We start from the raw sequence: 21,743 nt of genomic DNA on the forward strand, positions 1-21,743 counted from the left end.
CTATCCTATTCAAGAAGAAAAGGAATTGGAGCTGTGAAAGGGAGAATAAATATTGGTGGCAATCAGTACTTAATGCCAGTTTTTTTTTTTTTTTGGCTATTGTTTTGTATTTCCTATGAATCTTTTCTGCAAATCCATATAAAAAATAGACATTTTTACAATAAAACTCCCACTAATTAAGCCAGCCAAGCACTATTCTAAGTGTTTTATACATATTAGCTCATTTAATCCTCACAGCAACCCTAGGCGATATTTGTCTTTTGCAAAGGAGGGACACTGAAGTACAAAGACATCTACAACTCGTCCACAATTGTACAGCAAATGAGTGGGAGAACTAACTGAAGCTGGAAAGAACTACTATAAATTGTAGACAAGTACAAAACAATTGGTTAAAGATTAATACTTCTGAGATACTGTGTAGCAGAAAGAAACCCGGATTTGGATTAGGACTTGAATTCAGTCTCCAACATTTACTGCTGTGTAAAGATTTGAGGCTGATCACTCCTATAAAATTTGGATTATAATACTTACCTGATAGGGTTTTTGTAAAGATCTAGTGACGTGATCATTGTAAAAGTGCACCGTTAATCTCTCAGATGTCACAGAAACGTTAGACGCATCTCCTCCCAGGACTGTACATGGAAATGAGAGATCCGCAGATTGTGTGGCTATAAAACACCCGGACTACCGATCCCAGTGTGCAAAGCCTCCGGGCTTACCTTCCCGGAAACCGGCGCAGTGCCCTCTGGGACTTGCTGGGACTTGTAGTCTCGTACTGGCGCTGGCCCGCCTTTCTTCCTTAGTGGGGAAACCGGGTGTAAGCCCCGGAAGTACTTGTTGCCTGAGCAGCGTGCTGCTTAGGAAGAGAAGGTCAGAGGTCGCGGGGGCAGAGGCGTTCCTGCCGCTGGCCCAGTGACTATGTAGTGGAGGGGCAGACACCCTCCCGCAAATTCTGGAAGGTTCTTAGTCTCGACTAGGGCAGTAGCCCCAGGACTCCTAGTCGCCGGCTTCAGGTCACTGCCGGCTGAACGGAGCTGCCGTCGCCATGTTTGGCTGCTTGGTGGCAGGGAGGCTGGTGAGGATGGGACCGGGTGGTATCAGGAAGGGGTCAGGATACGGAGGGTGAAGCCCTGCGGCAGGGAGGGTGCGCAGGCGCTAGGGATGCGGGGAAGCCCACTTAATGTATTTTGGGTGGGTATGTGAGGATGGAGCGTGGGAAGCTGGGTGCTCTGCTTTGCCCAGCTCTGTTCAGATTATTTCGAATAGTAGTCACAGTATAAGTTGGCATTTATTAAGTGTGCATTTTGTACCAAGTACTGAGCTAAGTGCAATGCACGCCTTTGGTCACTCAGCCTTATTTGTGGCGCTTATTTGGCACTTTGAACTTAATCCTCATAACTCGTGTGATGGTCTTTATCTTTGACATTTTGCAGTTACAGAACTAAGTTCAATCGCCAGTATAAATACCTCCTTTATTAACTTGAGGTAGAGGTGAATTTGGGATTGAATCTGGTCTATAGCAAACTGTTTTTCAAAGATTAAGGTGCTCAGGGAATGTATAGTTTTTGGGTCCCTTTGGAAGAACCCGAGTAAAAATATGCTTAATTTAATTGGAAGTTGGCTGAAACTTAACGTGTGAGCCGTATCTGAGATAACCAGAGAAGGATGCGAATAGTGTGTTTCCTTATTGGTCAAAATAGATAACTTACCTTGCCAAATTGTTAGAGTAAATGAGAACAGCACCTGGAATTCTTTAGGAATAATCTGGAAGGTGAATCTTGTTTGTTTCCTTAGAAACCACACAGACATCAATTTTCAGGCCTGATTCCTTTCCCCTAGAAGTATTTTTCCTTCTTTTTTCTCCTGGCTTTTTAAAATGTTGCAGTCCCTTTGCTGAATTGTCTTTTTTTCCCATCAAGTTTTGATAATGTATTGTATTCTGTACATATACAGTTCTAAGAAGCCAGAAAGATAAATTGGAGATGACTAGCCTCAAAGTTTGTCTCTTGAATGACTGGGAGACCCCTGTGGTGATGGTGGTAATTCATAATCCTGGTGAGATAATTTTTCCCTGCTCTTAATAGGGAAAAAGAAAGGACAAACCTGAAATGATTGTGTGACTCAGACGAGTGAGTGTTATTAATGAATGACATTAAAATTGTGTTTCTTAAAGAATAAAAAGCCTATTTGGAATCCATGTATCTCTCACGTTGTCAACAAATTTGGAAGGAAATTTAGTTATGGTAATACCTGCCTCTATATATTGGGGATACTTGGTGCTTTAATTATGGAGTATTAGGACACATCAAAGTGAAGGACAAATAGACCTAGTGGCATCTCAAAACTTAACTACATGACTCTGTTATAAGAAAAATCCACTTATCTAAACTTATGAACCCAGTTTTTATTTCTTAAGATTTTTTTTCTTAAAGAGCTACACCTTTTCTTAATGTCAAAAATTAGAGTGTGATGATACAGATTTGCAGACTGTTCAGTACCTATACAAAGTTGACACTTAAGAAATATTTATTTTGCCTGGTGGTTATTTCAAGACTCATAAATAATAGTTTCCCATGCTTTTTAGGTTATGTGCATGCCAAAGACTGGTGAAATTGAATTTAATACTAATACAGGCCATTTGGTTTATGTTCTTCCTTTGTTTTATTCTTTATGTTAAAACTGGAGGATTTTAAAGTGGGTCAGAATACTTCTGAAGAGGTAATCAGAATTTGACTTTAGGAACACTCAGCCTTTGTATCTTGCGACTTAATTTAGGGCAGGCAGTTGATACTACTTTATAACTAATAGATAGTTGAAATTACATAGCAGTATATTTTTCTTAAGTTTATTTGTATCAGTAGACAGGATATTATAGAGGGAAAACTTACCTAACACACATATTTTCTCTGTAAGGCATGTCATAGCCTTCTTGCACTTAGGAAGACTAGCCAGCACTTGAACTTGGTCATTTTAAACAGCACGATCACCAACAAAAATCACAAAAATGCTTTAAATAGATGAGACTGTGAAAAGGACACTTTTTCATGTTATGAGGACTGAAACAAGATGGCATGTTCCACCTCAGCTGCCAGTGTATGAGTTGCACAACTCACTTTTTTTTTTTTTTTTTTTTTTGAGACAGAGTCTTACTCTGTCAGCCAGGCTGGAGTGCAATGGTGTGATCTCTGCTCATTGCAACCTCCGCCTCCAGGTTCAAGCAATTCTCATGCCTCAGCCTCCTGAGTAGCTGAGACTACAGGCATGTGCCCCCATGCTCAGCTAATTTTTATATTTTTAGTAGATACTACGTTTCGCCATGTTGGCCAGGCTGATCTAGAACTCCTGACTTCAGGTGATCCACCCGCCTTGGCCTCCCAAAGTGCTGGGATTACAGGTGTGAGCCACTGCGCCAGGCCTACAACTCACATTTTTTGCTACTGTTCATATGAGTATGTCCATGAATGACTGCAGAAATGCAGCAAGCATTGATTTGGGATTTCAAGTTAGTTTTAGTGAGTAGGTGAATTCAGATACAGGATTTGTGAATAAGGAGGATTGCCTAATTACTTCTGGATTGCTTACCTGTTTTAATTACCTGAGATTCTTTTATTTATTTTTGAGACAGGGTCATGCTCTGTCATCCAGGCTATAGTGCAGTGGCGGGAACTCGGCTTGCTGCAGCCTTGACATCCTGGGTTCAAGTGATTATCTGGTCTTAGCCTCCCGAGTAGCTGGGACCAAAGGTGCATGCCACCACCCCTGGCTAATTTTTGTATTTTTTGTAGAGATGAGATTTTGCCATGTTGCCCTGGCTGGTCTCGAACTCCTGAGCTCAAGCCAGCTGCCTGCCCTGACCTTCCAAAGTGCTGGGATTACAGGCATGAGCCACTGTGCCTGGCCCCTTTATCTTTAAGCTGGAGGGTGAGAGCTTAGGTGATGTGTTTTGAATAACCTTTCATTTTTACAACATTCTGAAGCTATAGTTATTTTTATTTATTTATTTTTTTGAGACGGAGTTTAGTTCTTGTCACCCAGTCTGGTGCAATGGCACGATCTCAGCTCACCGCAACCTCTACCTCCTGGGTTCAAGTGATTCTCCTACCTTAGCCTCCCGAGTACCTGGGATTACAGGCATGTGCCACCACGCCTGGCTAATTTTGTATTTTTAGTAGAAATGGGGTTTCTCCCTATTGGCCAGGCTGGTCTTGAACTCCTGACCTCAGGTGATCCTGGCCTCCTAGAGTGCCAGGATTACAGCCGTGAGCCACCGTGCCTGGCCTAGTTATTTTTTATGTAAGTAAAATCCTTTCAGGGCACCTCTGAAATAATTTATTTTTATTTTTATTTTATTTTTAGTTTTTGAGACAGAGTTTTGCTCTTGTTGCCCAGGCTGGAGTGCAATGGTGTGGTCTCAGCTCACTGCAACATCCACCACCTGGGTTCAAGCGATTCTCCTGCCTCAGCCTCCTGAGTAGCTGGGAATACTTATGCATGAGCCACCATACCTGGCTAATTTTGGTATTTTTAGGAGAGATGGGGTTTTGCCATGTTGGCCAAGCTGGTCTTGAACTCCTCATCTCAGGTGATCTGCCCACCTTGGCTTCCCACAAAGTGCTGGGATTACAGGTGTGAGCCACTGTGTTCCACCCGAGTTATGTTTTTAAAAGATTGCATTTAGTAGATTATGATTGTAAAACTAAGTATGTATTTAAGACTATCAGGTTTAACATTCTATTTGGTAAAAAGACTATAATGGATTATGCTGGTAATATAACTTATAAATGATACTGTTAAGAGTTACAGAAACTCATAGAACTATTGAACTGAGACAAGTTTCTTATTTTCTAGGTGCAAACAGCTGCACAGCAAGTGGCAGAGGATAAATTTGTTTTTGACTTACCTGATTATGAAAGTATCAACCATGTTGTGGTTTTTATGCTGGGAACAATCCCATTTCCTGAGGGAATGGGAGGATCTGTCTACTTTTCTTATCCTGATTCAAATGGAATGCCAGTATGGCAACTCCTAGGATTTGTCACGAATGGGAAGCCAAGTGCCATCTTCAAAATTTCAGGTCTTAAGTCTGGTAAGAATAATGTATTAAAGTAGTTTTATAATTAATCAAACTTTTTTCTTCAATAGCATAACATGGAATATGGCTTTTCCCGCTTTCGATTGTGTTTTTCTGGTTGTTAAAGTAATACAAAACATTATTTTTTTAAAAAGACAATACAGAAACATTTGAAAAATAGTGAAAGACTTCCTTAGCTCCTCTTGTTGTACATTTTGTGTAGTGTAACCTTCATAAAAATATTTTTTTTGGCCGGGCGCGGTGGCTCATTCCTGTAATCCCAGCACTTTGGGAAGCCCAGGCGGGTGGATCACGAGGTCAGGAGATCGAGACCATCCTGGGTAACACGGTGAAACCCTGTCTCTACTAAAAAATACAAAAACATTAGCCGAGCGTGGTGGTGGGTGCCTGTAGTCCCAACTACTCGGGAGGCTGAGGCAGGAGAATGGTGTGAACCTGCAAGGCGGAGCTTGCAGTGAGCTGATTGTGCCACTGCACTCCAGCCTGGGTGACAGAGCAAGACTCTGTCTCAAAAAAAAAAAAAAAAAAAGTATATATATATGTGTGTGTATATATATATATATAATATATGTATATATAATATACATATATATTATGTATAAAATATATATTACATGTAATATATTCTGTCCTTGGGATAGTTTGCTCAGAATGATGGTTTCCAGCTTCATCCGTTTCCCTACAAAGGACATGAACTCATCATTTTTTATGGCTGCATAGTATTCCATGGTGTATATGTGCCACATTTTCTTAATCCAGTGTATCATTGATGGACATTTGGGTTAGTTCCAAGTCTTTGCTATTGTGAATAGTGCTGCAGTAAACATACGTGTGCATGTGTCTTTATAACAGCATGATTTATAATCCTTTGGGTATATGCCCAGTAATGGGATGGCTGGGTCAAATGGTATTTCTAGTTCTAGATCCTTGAGGAATCACCACACTGCCTTCCACAATGGTTGAACTAGTTTACGTCCCACCAACAGTGTAAAAGTGTTCCTATTTCTTCACATCCTCTCCAGCACCTGTTGTTTCCTGACTTTTTAATGATCACCATTCTAACTGGCATCAGATGGCATCTCATTGTGGTTTTGATTTGCATTTCTCTGATGGCCAGTGATGATGAGCATTTTTTCATGTGTCTCTTGGCTACATACATGTCTTCTTTTGAGAAGTGTCTGTTCATATCCTTTGCCCACTTTTTGATGGGGCTGTTTGATTTTTTCTTGTAAATTTGTTTAAGTTCTTTGTAGATTCTGGATATTAGCCCTTTGTCAGATGGGTAGATTGCAAAAATTTTCTCCCATTCTGTGGGTTGCCTGTTCACTCTGATGGTAGTTTCTTTTGCTGTGCAGAAGCTCTTTAATTTAATTAGATCCGATTTGTCAGTTTTGGCTTTTGTTGCCATTGCTTTTGGTGTTTTAGTCATGAATTCCTTGCCCATGCCTATGTCCTGAATGGTATTGCATAGGTTTTCTTCTAGGGTTTTTATGGTTTTAGGCCTAACATGTAAGTCTTTAATCCATCTTGAATTAATTTTTGTATAAGGTGTAAGGAAGGGATCCAGTTTCAGCTTTCTACATATGGCTAGCCAGTTTTCCCAGCACGATTTATTAAATAGGGAATCCTTTCCCCATTTCTCGTTTTTGTCAGGTTTGTCAAAGATCAGATGGTTGTAGATGTGTGGTATTATTTCCGAGGGCTCTATTCTGTTCCATGGTCTATATCTCTGTTTTCGTTCCCATGCTGTTTTGGTTACTGTAGCCTTGTAGTACAGTTTGAAGTCAGGTAGCATGATGTCTCCAGCTTTGTTCTTTTGGCTTAGGATTGTCTTGGCAATGCGGGCTCTTTTTTGGTTCCATATGAACTTTAAAGTAGTTTTTTCCAATTCTGTGAAGAAAGTCATTGGTAGCTTGATGGGGATGGCATTGAATCTATAAATGACCTTGGGCAGTATGGCCATTTTCACAATATTGATTCTTCCTATCCATGAGCATGGAATGTTCTTCCATTTGTTTGTATCCTCTTTTATTTTGTTGAGCAGTGGTTTGTAGTCGTCCTTGAAGAGCTCCTTCACATCCCTTGTAAGTTGGATTCCTAGGTATTTTATTCTCTTTGAAGCAATTGTGAATGGGGGTTCACTCATGATTTGGCTCTCTGTCTGTTATTGGTGTATAGGAATGCTTGTGGTTTTTGCACATTGATTTTGTATCCTGAGACTTTGCAGAAGTTGCTTATCAGCTTAAGGAGATTTTGGGTTTAGATGATGGGGTTTTCTAAATATACAATGTCATCTGCAAACAGGGACAATTTGACTTCATCTTTTCCTAATTGAATACCCTTTCTTTCTTTCTCTTGCCTGATTGCCCTGGCCAGAACTTCCAACACTATGTTGAATAGGAGGGGTGAGAGAGGGCATCCCTGTCTTGTGCCAGTTTTCAAAGGGAATGCTTCCAGTTTTTGCCCATTCAGTATGATATTGGCTGTGGGTTTGTCATAGATAGCTCTTATTATTTTGAGATACATGCCATCAATGCCAAGTTTATTGGGAGTTTTTAGCATGAAGGGCTGTTGAATTTTGTCAAAGGCCTTTTCTGCATCTATTGAGATAATCATGTGGTTTTTGTCTTTGGTTCTGTTTATATGATGGATTACGTTTATTGATTTGCGTATGTTGAACCAGCTTTGCATCCCAGGGATGAAGCCCACTTGATCATGGTGGATAAGCTTTTTGATGTGCTGCTGGATTTGGTTTGCCAGTATTTTATTGAGGATTTTTGCATCGATGTTCATCAGGTTTATTGGTCTAAAATTCTCTTTTTTTGTTGTCTCTGCTAGGCTTTGGTATCAGGATGATGTTGGCCTCATGAAATGAATTAGGGAGGATTCCCTCTTTTGCTATTGATTGGAATAGTTTCAGATGGAATGGTACCAGCTGTTCTTTGTACCTCTGGTAGAATTTGGCTGTGAATCCGTCTGGTCCTGGACTTTTTTTGCTTGATAGGCTATTATTGCCTCAATTTCAGAGCCTGTTATTGGTCTATTCAGGGATTCAACTTCTTCCTGGTTTAGTCTTGGGAGGGTGTATGTGTCAAGGAATTTATCCATTTCTTCTAGATTTTCTAGTTTATTTGCATAGAGGTGTTTATAGTATTCTTTGATGGTATTTCTGTGGGATTGGTGGTAATATCCCCTTTATCATTTTTTATTGCATCTATTTGATTCTTCTCTCTTTTCTTCTTTATTAGTCTTGCTAGCGGTCTATCAATTTTGTTGATGGTTTCAAAAAACCACCTCCTGGATTCATTGATTTTCTGAAGGGTTTTTTGTGTCTCTATCTCCTTCAGTTCTGTTCTGATCTTAGTTATTTCTTGCCTTCTGCTAGCTTTTGAATGTGTTTGCTCTTGCTTCTCTAGTTCTTTTAATTGTGATGTTAGGGTGTCAATTTTCGATCTTTCCTGCTTTCTCTTGTGGTCATTTAGTGCTATAAATTTCCCTCTACACACTGCTTTGAATGTGTTTTAGAGTTTCTGCTATGTTGTGTCTTTGTTCTTATTGGTTTCAAAGAACATCTTTATTTCTGCCTTCATTTCGTTATGTACCCAGTAGTCATTCAGGGGCAGATTGTTCAATTTCCTTGTAGTTGAGCAGTTTTGAGTGAGTTTCTTAATCCTGAGTTCTAGTTTGATTGCACTGTGGTCTGAGAGACAGTTTGTTATAGTTTCTTTTCTTTTACATTTGCTAAGGAGAGCTTTACTTCCAACTATGTGGTCAGTTTTGGAATAAGTGCGATGTGGTGCTGAGAAGAATGTATGTTCTGTTGATTTGAGGTGGAGAGTTCTGTAAATGTCTATTAGGTCTGCTTGGTGCAGAGCTGAGTTCGATTCCTGGATATCCTTTTTAACTTTCTGTCTCGTTGATCTGTCTAATGTTGACCGTGGGGTGTTAAAGTCTCCCATTATTATTGTGTGGGAGTCTAAGTCTCTTTGTAGGTCTCTAAGGACTTGCTTTATGAATCTGGGTGCTCCTGTATTGGGTGCATATATATTTAGGATAGTTAGTTCTTCTTGTTGTTTTGATCCCTTACCGTTATGTAATGGCCTTCTTTGTCTCTTTTGATCTTTGTTGGTTTAAAGTCTGTTTTATCAGAGACTAGGATTGCAACCCCTGCCTTTTTTTGTTTTCCATTTGATTGGTAGATCTTCCTCCATCCCTTTATTTTGAGCCTATGTGTCTCTGCACGTGAGATGGGTTTCCTGAATACAGCACACTGATGGGTCTTGACTCTTGATCCAATTTGCCAGTCTGTGTCTTTTAATTGGAGCATTTAGCCCATTTACATTTAAGGTTAATATTGTTATGTGTGAATTTGATCCTGTCATTATGATGTTAGCTGGTTCTTTTGCTTGTTAGTTGATGCAGTTTCTTCCTAGCATTAATGGTCTTTACAATTTCCATGTTTTTGCAGTGGCTGGTACCGGTTGTTCCTTTCCATGTTTAGCGCTTCCTTCAGGAGCTCTTGTAAGGCAGGCCTGGTGGTGACAAAATCTCTCAGCATTTGTTTGTCTGTAAAGTATTTTATTTCTCCTTCACTTATGAAGCTTAGTTTGGCTGGATATGAAATTCTGGGTTGAAAATTCTTTTCTTTAAGAATGTTGAATATTGGCCCCCACTCTCTTCTGGCTTGTAGAGTTTCTGCCGAGAGGTCCACTGTTAGTGAGATGGGCTTCCCTTTGTGGGTAACCCGACCTTTCTCTCTGGCTGCCCTTAACATTTTTTCCTTCATTTCAACTTTGGTGAATCTGACAATTATGTGTCTTGGAGTTGCTCTTCTCGAGGAGTATCTTTGTGTCGTTTGCACAGCTGTAATTCTTTGCTTTGATACTTTGAGGCATTTTGTGAAGAAATGTGAGAATGAAACTAGATTCGGTGCCATTTATATCTATTGAATCTCTGGTTCCCTTGAAAATCTAGATGCAGACAGACCTGAAATTTCCTTTTTAAAAATTTTTAATTATTTTATTTATTTTTGAGATGGAGTTTTGCTCTAGTTGCCCAGGCTGAGTGCAATGGCACAATCTTTGTTCACTGCAATCTCCACCTCCTGGGTTCAAGTGATTCTCCTGCCTCAGGCTGCTGAGTACTTGGGATTACAGGCGCCCGCCACCACACCTTGCTAATTTTTTGTATTTTTAGTAGAGATGGGGTTTCACCATGTCAGCCAGGCTGGTCTTGAACTCTTGACCTTAGGTGATCCACCCACCTCAGCCTCCCAAAGTGCTGGGATTACAGGCATGAAAATTCTTAAAATAAAAATATATATTCTCCTAGAAACTGTTTATGGAGTCCAAGGAAAAATTATGTTTAGGTACCATGTAGGTAACATGTTTATATATTTACCAAACATTTGTGTATCTGTTATGGGGATATAAAGATAATGATTAAGTTCTTGCCTGAGATAACTCATAGAGGAAGACATTTCTGTAGACCAGTAATTGGAATGGTGAAAAGTAATAGTGGATGTTTGCACAAAATGTGGAGGGAGCATAGAAAAGGTAGCAATTAACTCGTAAGTGGGTTTGGGAAGCTTTCCTGGAGGAGGTGATATTGGAGCTCTTCGGCAGACAAGTAGGACTTTGTCAGGCCTATGAGAGATCTATTGGGCATTCTTTTCTAGGTGGAGGTAATAGCGGCGTAAGGTGAAAGTTCGAAAGCATGGTGTGCTCAGAGTGACATCAGGGTATATGTGAGAAAGATAGGCATGGATTATGAAGTTTTATGTAGCACACTGACTCATTGGGAATGTAATAGGTCAGCAGTTTTTAACATGCTTAGGTCACAGACCTATTCCATAGTATTCTAGAAAGTATGTGTACCATAATGTAAATACTCAAATATTTGCATCTTCTCTGAAGCCCATTCATGTATCCCTCCCCAAAAACAACTGCTCTTGTAGGTGTAGAGAAGCCAGTGAACAATTTTGGGTAAAGGAATGATATCAGATTTTATTTTGCTCTGAGGCCCCTGTGAAGAATGAACTGGGACAGTTCTACCTCCTCACAGAGGAGGTAGCTGTTACTGTTTTATATAGTTGGTATTCTACAAGGAGAAATGGGAGGCTGGGTGTGGTGGCTCACGCCTGTAATCCTAGCATTTTGGGAGGCCGAGGAGGTGGATTGCCTGAGCTCAAGAGTTCGAGACCGGCCTAAGCAACATGGTGGAACCCCCTGTATAGTAAAATACAAAAAATTAGCCAGGCATGGTGGCGTGTGCCTGTAGTCCCAGCTATTCGGGAGACTAAGGCGTGAGAATCGCTTGAACCCAGGAGGTGGAGATTGCAGTTGCAGTGAGCCAAGATCATGCTACTGCACTCCAGCCTGGGCGACAGAGTGAGATTCCATCTCAAAAGAAAAAAAAAAAGAAAGAAAGAAATGGGAGAGAACAATATTTAAAGCTAAAAATTGTTTAGAATTGATGATAAATACTAATCTCTAGATTTAAGGAGCAGATTAAGTCACTATAGTCCTTCTCAGTGGGGGTTTCATGAGATAATTATCATAAATCCCTAAGGCTATGGTTCTTAAAGCATGAGCTCCTTCCTGATCTGCAGTGTCAACATCACCTGGGAATCTATTAGAAATGCCGATTCCTGGCAAGACCGCAGACCTGGTGACTCAGAAATTGGGTGTGGAATCTATAAGTCTGTATTGTAATAAGTTCCCAAATGTTTGTGTTGCAACTGAAGTTTGAGTACTTCTGCTCTAGGGCATTCATGGTACACATACCCTTTGTACATATGGCATAGTATTTGAAGAATCTTTGGGAAAATTAAGATGGTAGTCACTCTTAAATAGTTTTTTATTCTTCGCTTTGGTTGTGCCTAGAAGTAGACAGTGTATCTGTAAGTAGAAAAATATAAGTAGATAATTCAGTGCATTCTAGTAAAATTACTGAACATTAAATATAAAGTAATAAAGCAGCGAGAGAGAGAAAAGTCATTTATAGCTGAACAGCAGTTAGTTTAGCAGACTTATCAAGAGCATTAATAGAAGCCAAAACCAAATAGAATAATATCATTAAAGTGCCAAGGAAAACTAAAATAACTTTCCTTTTTTTTGTTTGAGACAGAGTTTCGCTCTTATTGCCCAGGCTGGAGTGCAATGGCACGATCTCAGCTCACCACAACCTCCGCCTCCTGGGTTCAAGCAGTGCTGCTGCCTCAGCCTCCCAAGTAGCTGAGATTACAGGTGCACACCACCACGCCTGGCTAATTTTTGTATTTTTAGTAGAGACGGGGTTTCACCATGTTGGTCAGGCTGGTCTCGAACTCCTGACCTCGTGATCTGCCCACCTCGGCCTCCCAAAGTGCTGGGATTACAGGCATGAGCCACCATGCCTGGCCGGAAAAATAAAATAACTTTCAAAACTGTCATTCTAAAGTGAAGAAATATATTTTCAGATGGAGATGAAGAGTTTACCACTCATAGACCATTAGCAAAAGAACTACTTACCGGAGGTAGTTGTACTTTATAAGAGGAAGTTGAACCCAGAGCGTAGAAAAGGATGCAAGACACAAAGTTAGCACAGAAATTGGTAAACCTATAGACAAATCTAGACAACTTGATTGTATAAAACAGCATAACAGACACACAAGAATTAATTACTGTTCTAGAAAAAAACATATAAGACAGGAGGGGTGGTAATCTGAGTTACTGTTTTTTGAGGTCCGGTTCTTAAAAAGGAGAGTAATAATATTGATTCTACTTACAAGTAATCCTATTAAAAATGTAAGTAAAAGTAAGCTGGGTGTGGTGGCACATGCCAATAGTCCCAGCTACTCAGGAGATCAAGGTGAGAGGATTACTTGAGCCTAGGAGTCCAAGACCAGCTTGGGCAACATAGCAAGACTGTCTCCATTAAAAAAAAAAAAAAAAAAAGTGCACCTTCCATATCATTAGAGTAAGTGGAGGGAAGGTAGTAGAGAAAACAGTCCACTAGAATGTAGGAAAAGAGGAAAAAGAAAAGAAGGCCGGGTGCGGTGGCTCATGCCTGTAATCCCAACACTTTGGGAGGCCAAGATATGTGGATCACTTTAAGGTCAGAAGTTCAAGACCAGCCTGGCCAATATGGTAAAACCCTGTCTCCACTAAAAATACAAAAATTAGCCGGGTGTGGTGGCAGGCGCTCTTAATCCCAGCTACTTGGTGGTCTGAGGCAGGAGAACCGCTTGAACCTGGGAGGTGGAGGTTGCAGTGAGCCGAGACCCCACCACGGCACTCCAGCCTGGGTGACAGAGTGAGACTCCATCTTCAAAAAATAAAATAAATTTAAAAAGGGGGAAAGCAAAGAAAAAACATAGTGTAGTAAAAACAAAATAAGGCATAGGAAATAATTTCAACTTTATCAGTTTTATAAATCAGTTTATATAAGTGTTTATAGAAATGTAAACAGATTAAACTTACCAGAGAAAACAGAGATTCCAGAATGAGATTTTTTTATTTAAAGTCAGCAAACAAAATAATTATATTACTGTTTATGAGTAATGAATCTGAAACATTCTTTTTTTTTTTTTTTTTTTTGAGAGAGTCTCGCTCTGTTGCCCAGGCTGGAGTGCAGTGGCACAATCTCGGCTCACTGCAAGCTCCACCTCCCAGGTTCACGCCATTCTCCTGCATCAGCCTCCTGAGTACCTGCGACTACAGGTGACTGCCACCACGCCCGGCTAATTTTTGTATTTTTAGTAGAGACAGGGTTTCACCTTGTTAGCCAGGATGGTCTCGATCTGCTGACCTTGTGATCCGCCCACCTCGGCCTCCCAAAGTGCTGGGATTACAGGTGTGAGCCACCATGCCTGCCCGTGAATCTGAAACATTCTAACACAAGGAACCAAAAGAAAGCTTGCATAAGTATATGAATTTTAAGAAAAATTAGAAAATTAGATTAGGCAGAAGTATTATCAATGATAAAGAGATTCATTCACAAGGAATGAGATAATTTACTGGGAAGACTTAAGTATTTCTAAGAGATTCAGTGAGCGGAGATTGCAACACTGCCCTCCAGCCTGGGCAACAGAGCAAGACTCTGTCTCAAAAACAGAAACAAAAAAAAGTGAGGTTGAAGTGAATGATCTAAGTATTTAACATAAGCATTCCAAAGAAAGAAGAAAATGATGATGCTAAAAGTAGAAATTAATGATGGAAAACAAACAATAGAGAGGCTCAATTAAACCAAAATCTGGTTCTTTGAAAAGACTGATGAAAAGATGAGTCTCTAAAAAGATGAATCAAGGGCTGGGTGTGGTGGCTCATGCCTGTAATCCCATCGCTTTGGGAGGCCGAGGCAGGTGGATCACCTGAGGTCAGGAGTTCGAGACCAGCCTGGCCAATATGGTGAAACCTTGTCTCTACTAAAAATACAAAAAATTAGCTAGGTGTGGTGGTACGCGCCTGTTGTCCCAGCACTCGAGAGACTGAGGCGGGAGAATCGCTTGAGCCAGGGAGGCAGAGGTTGCAGTGAGCTGACATCACGCCACTGTACTCCAGCCTGAGCGATAGAAAAAAAACAAAACGAAAAATGATGAATCAAGGCAAAGGAAAGCACAAATAATGTTATTAAAAATGTGAAGAACGATAACTACAAGTTTAATAGAGTTTCAAATAAAATTTATAGAGTTTTATGCCAGTACATTTGAATGACATAGGAACAGACAAAACTGGCTATTTTCTAGAAGAATGTACCAAACAAAACTGAAATAATTTACTTTCAGGAGTAGATTGAAATCCTGAAGGCCGGGAGCAATGGCTCACGCCTGTAATCCCAGCATTTTGGGAGGCTGAGGCGGGTGGATCACGAGGTCAGGAGATCAAGACCATCCTGCCTAACATGTTGAAACCCCGTCTCTACTAAAAATACAAAAAAATAGCCAGGCGTGGTGGTGGGCGCCTGTAATCCCAGCTACTTGAGAGGCTGAGGCAGGAGAATGGCGTGAACCCGGGAGACAGAGCTTGCAGTGAGCCGGGATTGCGCCACTGTGCTCCAGCCTGGGCGACAGAGCAAGACTCCGTCTCAAAAAAAAAAAAAAAGAAATCCTGAATAGATGTAATATCAATAAAATTAAAATCAGCAATTAAAAATATACCTCTTCCTTCCTCATGCAGCCATCAGATGGGTTTACAAAGTTCTACTATACCTTTAAGAAACAAATTGTTCATATTTTATATAATTTTCAAGAATAGAGAAAGAGGCAAAGTTATTCAGGTTAATAAATTTTGAAGCCAATATAACCTTCATACCAATAATGGCCAAAGACAATATGAGAGAGGATATTGGCCTTTGTCAATTTTATTTATTTAGAATTTTTATCTAGTACCTTAAATAGTTACAAAATAAATTGAAGTTATTTAAAAAATTTTTATTACTAGAAAATTCAAGCATATAGAAAAGCAGATTTAAGTGGAATATTGAACCCCATTCTACTCATCCTCCAGCTTCAGAAATGACCACCTCATGGACAATGTTATTTTATTTAGATGCCCATTTACTTCTCCCTTTTCATATTATTTGAGAGTAGATTCTACAATTACAACATGTAATCTGTAAATATTTTAATGTATGTCTTTAAAAGACAGTTAAACAAAACTGTAATACTGTTATCACATCTAAAGATAATTTTTTGTTTGTTTTAGAGACAGAGTCTTACTCTGTTTTCCAGGCTGGAGTGCAGTGTCCACATTATAGCTCACTATAGCTTCAAACTCCTGGGCTCAAGCAATCCTCCTGCCTTAGCCTCCTGAGTAGCTAGGACTACAGATATGCACCACCACTTTGGCTAATTTATTTTTTGTAGAGATAGGGTCTTGCCATGTTGCCCAGGCTGGTCTCAAATTCCTTGCCTCAGGTGATCCTCTTGCCTTGGCCTTCGAGAAGTGCTGGGGTTATAGGCATGAGCCGCTGTGCCTGGCCTAAAAATATATATATATATATATTTTTTTGAGACCAGTCTCACTTTGTGGCCCAAGCCAGAGTACAGTCGCAAGATTTCAGCTCACTGCAGCCTCAAGCTCCAGGGCTCAGGTGATCCTCCCACCTTAGCCTCCCAAGGAGCTAGGATCACAAGCGCACATCACCACATCTGGCTAATTTGTGTGTGTGTGTGTGTTTTTTTTTTTTTTTTTTGTAGAGATGGGGTTTTGCCATGCTGCCCAGGCTGGTCTCGAACTCCTGGGCTCAAGCAGTCCACCTGCCTCAACCTCCCAAAGTGCTAGGATTACAGGCCTGAGTTATCGCATCTAGCCCCAAAATGATTTTTTAATATCAAATTGAATATCTGTAATCAGTGTTCAAATTGTCAATGGTTTCAAAAGTTTTATGTTTATATAAGTTTTTAAATACTTTTAATCAACATCCATGTAAGGTTCTTACATGGCAATTGGTTGATCTCTCAAGTATCTTTTATACAAAGATAATGCATTCTCTCTTCTCCATTTCCAACAAACTACTTGGACTTAGAGGTTTAATCAGATTTTAGTTTTTTAAGTTTTGGCAGGATTCTTACAGGTGGTGGTGTGTTTTTCCACCAGGAAGTACATATATGGATGTTTTTGTGTGAAACTTAGCAGCCATTTGTTTGTAATTCATTAATTCAGTAGGGGTTCAAAATGATAGTGTTCTAATTTTGTCATTTTATTTATTATGTATAAAGTCTGTAGAGATAAACTTGCATATCTACTGTTTTGTTACCCAGGGATGGAGTTGTCATAGGAAAGGCAGGATAAATGCTTCATTCTTTCTCTTCATGTATGAATGTTCGAAAATGAGTTGATTCCCTAGCATCCTTCAAAGATACTTAAAACAATTTTTTTAAAGAATTATGAAATCATGGATATATGTGTTTAGATATATTTGATTTATATATGATGTATTCTAACTATTGATATACCATCAGAATCCATTGGACCCAATTTTAATTTTTCAGTTTCCTTTTTAAGCAGGCTTTTATCCTTTCTTAAGAAATGTTGTAAAGAACAAAGAGGGCTGGGCGTGGTGGCTCACGCCTGTAATCCCAGCACTTTGGGAGGCCGAGGCAGGTGGATCACTTGAGGTCAGGAGTTTGAGACCAGCCTGGCCAACGTGGTGAAACCCTGTCTACTGAGAACACAAAAATTAGCTGGGCGTGCTGGCAGGCGCCTGTAATCCCAGCTACTCGGGAGGCTGAGGCAGGAGAATCATTTGAACCTGGGAGGTGGAGGTTGGAGTGAGCCAAGATTGTGCCATTGCACTCTAGCCTGGGTGACAACAGTGAAACTCTGTCTCAAAAAGCAAAACAAAGAAAATTTATTTTTTATTAACAGATTATAGTGGCTTTAGTGATGTATAATTGACACACAGTTAATTGCACATATTTGAAGTGTACAGTTTGATAAATTTTGATATATCTACACTTGTGAAACTGTCACCACAATCAATAAATGGACCTGTTTCCACCACCTCTTCCCTACTGTAGGCAACTACTGTTGTACTTTATGTCACTATAAAATACTTTGCATTTTCTAGAGTTTTATGTGGATGAAGTCATACAGTATGCATTCTTTTTTTTTTGGTCTGGCTTTTTTTACTCAGAATAATTATTTTTACAGTCATTCATGTTATGTCAATCCTTTTGATTGTGGTGTTCATTTTTTTCACTTTTTTTTTTTGTTTGTTTTGTTTTGAGACAGAGTCTCACACTGTTGCTCAGGCTGGATGCAATGGTGTGATCTCGGCTCATTGCAACCTCCGCCTCCTGGGTTCAAATGATTCTCCTGCCTCAGCCTCTTGAGTAGCTGGGATTATAGGTGTGCACCACCATGCCTGGCTAATTTTTGTATTTTTAGTAGAGACGAGGTTTCACCATGTTGGCCAGGCTGGTGTCGAACTCCTGACTTCGTGATCCACACGCCTTGGCCTAACAAAGTACTGGGATTATAGGTGTGAGCCACTGTGCCTGGCCCGTTTTTTTCACTTTTATATGGTGTTCATTCCTTTTTATTGCTGGGTAGTATTCCATTGTATGGATATGCCACAATTTGTTTAGCTGTTTGCCTGCTGATGGACATCTGGGTTGTTACCAGTTTTTGGCTCATAAAAATAAAACTGCTGTGAACAGTTGTCTGCAAATCTTTGTATGGACCTATGCTTTCATTTCTTTTGGGTTAATATCTAGGAGTAGAATGGCTGCATCATATGGTAATTAAATGTTTTACCTTTTAAGAAATTGTCAAACTATGTTCCAACATGGTTGTTTTGTTTTACATTTCTTTTTTTTTTTTTTTTTTTGAGACCACGTGTCACTCTGTTGCCCAGGCAGGAGTGCAGTGGCATGATCTCCGCTCACTGCAACCTCTGCCTCCCAGGTTCAAGTGATTCTCCTGCCTCAGCTTCCTGAGTAGTTGGAATTACAGGCACCTGCCATTATGCCCGGCTAATTTTTGTACTTTTAGTAGAGATGGGATTTCACCATGTTGGCCAAGCTGGTCTCGAACTCCTGACTTCAGGTGATTTGCCTGCCTCAGCCTCCCAAAGTGCTGGGATTACAGATGTGAGTCTCCACGCCTGGCCTTGTTTTACATTTCAACCAACAGTGTATGAAAGATCCAGTTCTTCCATGTTCTCATCAACACTTGGTATGGTCAGTTTTAAGCATTCTAATAGGTGTGTGGTAGTATTCCCTTGTCGTTTTAATTTGCATTTTTCTAATGACCAGTGATATTGAGCAGTTTTCTTTTTTTCTTTTTGAGACCAAGTCTCACTCTGTCACCCAGGCTGGAGTGCAGTGGCGCCATCCCAGCTCACTGCAACCTCCATCTCCCGGGTTCAAGCAATTCTCCTGCCTTAGCTTCCTGAGTAGCTGGGATTACAGGTGAGCACCACCACACCCAGCTGATTTTTATATTTTTTTTAGTAGAGAGGGTTTCACCATGCTGGTCAGGCTGATCTCAAACTCCTGACCTCAAGTGATACACCCACCTCAGCCTCCCAGAGTGCTGGGATTACAGGTGTGAGCCACCATGCCCGGCCTCCGAGCATTTTTTAATGTTCTTATTTGCTATTTATATATCTTTTCTGGTTAATATCCAAATCGTTTACATGTTTTTAATTGGGTTGTTTTCTTAAAGTTGTTTTAAGAGTTCTATATGTGTGTATGTATATATATATATGTGTATGTGTATATGTGTGTGTGTGTATATGTGTGTGTGTATATATTCTTGATACAAGTTCCTTATCAGGTATGTCATTTGAAAATATTTTTTTCCCAGTCTGTTGCTGGTCTTTCTCTAACAGTATTTTTGTTTTTTCCCATCCCGTCTAGCAGTGTTTTTTGTAGAGAAGTTTTAAATTTTGATGAAGTCTAATTTTTCAGTTTGTTCTTTTCTGGTTTGTGCTTTTGATGTAAGAAATCTTTGCCTAACCCAAGGTTGCAATGACTTTCTCCTAGAGGTTTTAATAGTTTTAGATTTTACATTTATAACTGGGATCCAATTTGAATTAAATTTAATATTTATTGCAAGGTATCTGTCAAAAAAAATTTTTTTGGCAAATGGATACTTAGTGGTTCCAACATTTGTTGAAAAGACAAAATCATGAACATATTTTTCTGCATCCATCATCAAGCATGTTCTCTTGATACTCACTTGGGAGCTCTCAACTGCTTATTTTAAAGTAAAATATAGGCTGGGCACAGTGGCTCATGCCTATAATCCTGGCACTTAGGGAGGCCAGGGCAGGTGGATCACTTGAACTCAGGAGTTCAAGACCAGCCTGGGCAACATAGCAAAACCCCATCTCTACAAAAAATTCAAAAATTAGCTGATTGTGGTGGCTCATGCCTCTGGTCCCAGCTACTTGGGAGGCTGAGGCCTCACAGGAGGATTGCTTGAGCCTAGGAGGCAGAGGTTGCAGTGATCTGCAGTCATACCACTGCACTCCAGCCTGGAGGACAGAGTGAGACCCTGTCTTAAAAAAAAAAAGTAAAATATAAATATATGAGTATTTATGTATTGATTTTAAAAGGAAAGAAATAAATGTAAATAGATACTTTTATAGTTTTTTTGACAAACATGATATCAGTTGGAAAACATAGAAAGATTCAGTTGGAAAACATGAAAGATTAAATGGATACTTATATCTATTTATATAATAATCATAAGCAATACAGTAGGAGAAGCAAGCTAATTTGTACCCAGAGTACATTGCATTGATTAAGGTGAAGTTGGTCACCAGCCACTAGACCAGGACACATTGGTTGTTTTTGGAGATATACTAATCAAATTGTCAATTTAATTTCCCCCATCTTTCCCTGTTCTTGCCACAGTTTTGCCAATGTTTTGAGGTTGGAATGGGGCACGGTATTTCTTTTTGGTTATTCCCTACAGGAGATGCTTAGGGAACAGTGAAAAGTGTTCTATCCTTTTTGTACTTTTGGCTGTCTTTTCTCTTGTGACACCTAAGAGATTGGGGAGGCACTTTAGGATCATAAGAACCCAGACATTTCCTTATTGTATTATTTCATCCAATCTGGAGAAAGTTCAATAAAAAATGAGTTAATCCAGTTACCGTATCTGAAACTTTAATAGTTTCTCAGTGACATATGTTTTCTCTTGTAGAGTTAAACAGTCTAAAACTCAATCCCAGAGTAATGCTTGATCCAGTATGGGAAAATGGATTTGTTTTCATTATGATAATACTAGTTCTTTTATTGTCTGCTTTTTATTTTATTTTTACATTTATTTTTATTTATTTTTTAAGAGACGTGGTCTCACTATGTTGCCCAGGCTGGAGTGCAGTGGCTGTATACAGATATGATCCCACTATTGATCAGCATGAAGTTTTGAACCTGCTCCATTCCGAACTAGGCTGTTTCACGCCTTCTTAGGCAACCTGATGGTCTCTCATTCCTAGGAGGGCACCATATTGCTACCGAACTTAGTGTGGACACCCAACCAGCATAGTGCACTACAACCTAGAACTCCTGCGCTGAAACAGTACTCCCACCTCAGCCACCCAAGTAGGTAGGACCGCAGATGCACACCAACATGTTTGGCCCATTGGCTTTTTAAAAAATAAATTGTTTCTCATCATTTCCATTATAACAAGACTATTCATAGTTTTATTCATGAAAACAAATTTTCAGGGCAATATTTGTGATGGTAAAGCACAATGTTTTATTAGAGAAAAATAAAGCAACTTAATATATTTAGAGACTTAGTGCATACCAACATTAAACAAATGATAAAATGCTATTAAAATGTTTTGGGTGGTTCTTTACTAGTTGTTTGGAAAACTTTTTGAATGTTTAAACTATCAGAATTCTTAATTTGTATATAAAAGATTAGACCTAGTATTCATAGTAGGAAATGGTGTATCATTAAAATGTAAGAATAGGTGAATTTGTAATAGGTTTATATTTTTCAGCCTTTCAGGTGCCCTTTCAAGCTTGTGGGTTTAAGTTTGATTATATTGGGAAAACCTTGCTAACTAGCACATCAGGGTTAGGGAGAGGCTTGCTGAAGTAACTTCAGGCACTTGATTGAACTGAGAATTTATTAAGTAACAAGTCTAGCATAATTTTATGGGAGCTGGAGGGTAGAGAGTTATTCAAGTGAAACAAATTTCA

At 39.6% G+C, this 21,743-nt stretch overlaps 1 protein-coding gene across 1 annotated transcript in view; it reads left to right on the forward strand.

Moving 5' to 3' along the window:
• Positions 1 to 801: 801 nt before the first annotated feature.
• The window catches only part of HIKESHI (heat shock protein nuclear import factor hikeshi), a 41,246-nt gene continuing 20,304 nt past the window's right edge, over positions 802 to 21,743 (forward strand). Inside the window, exons 1-2 of the mRNA XM_054438018.2 lie at positions 802 to 1,075; positions 4,849 to 5,086. Coding sequence (XP_054293993.1) covers positions 1,046 to 1,075; positions 4,849 to 5,086 — 268 coding nt within the window. The 5' untranslated portion in view covers positions 802 to 1,045. The remainder of the gene's footprint in view (positions 1,076 to 4,848; positions 5,087 to 21,743) is intronic.

The sequence above is a fragment of the Pongo pygmaeus genome, chromosome 9, assembly GCF_028885625.2.
Source record: "Pongo pygmaeus isolate AG05252 chromosome 9, NHGRI_mPonPyg2-v2.0_pri, whole genome shotgun sequence".
Classification (NCBI taxonomy): domain Eukaryota; kingdom Metazoa; phylum Chordata; class Mammalia; order Primates; family Hominidae; genus Pongo; species Pongo pygmaeus.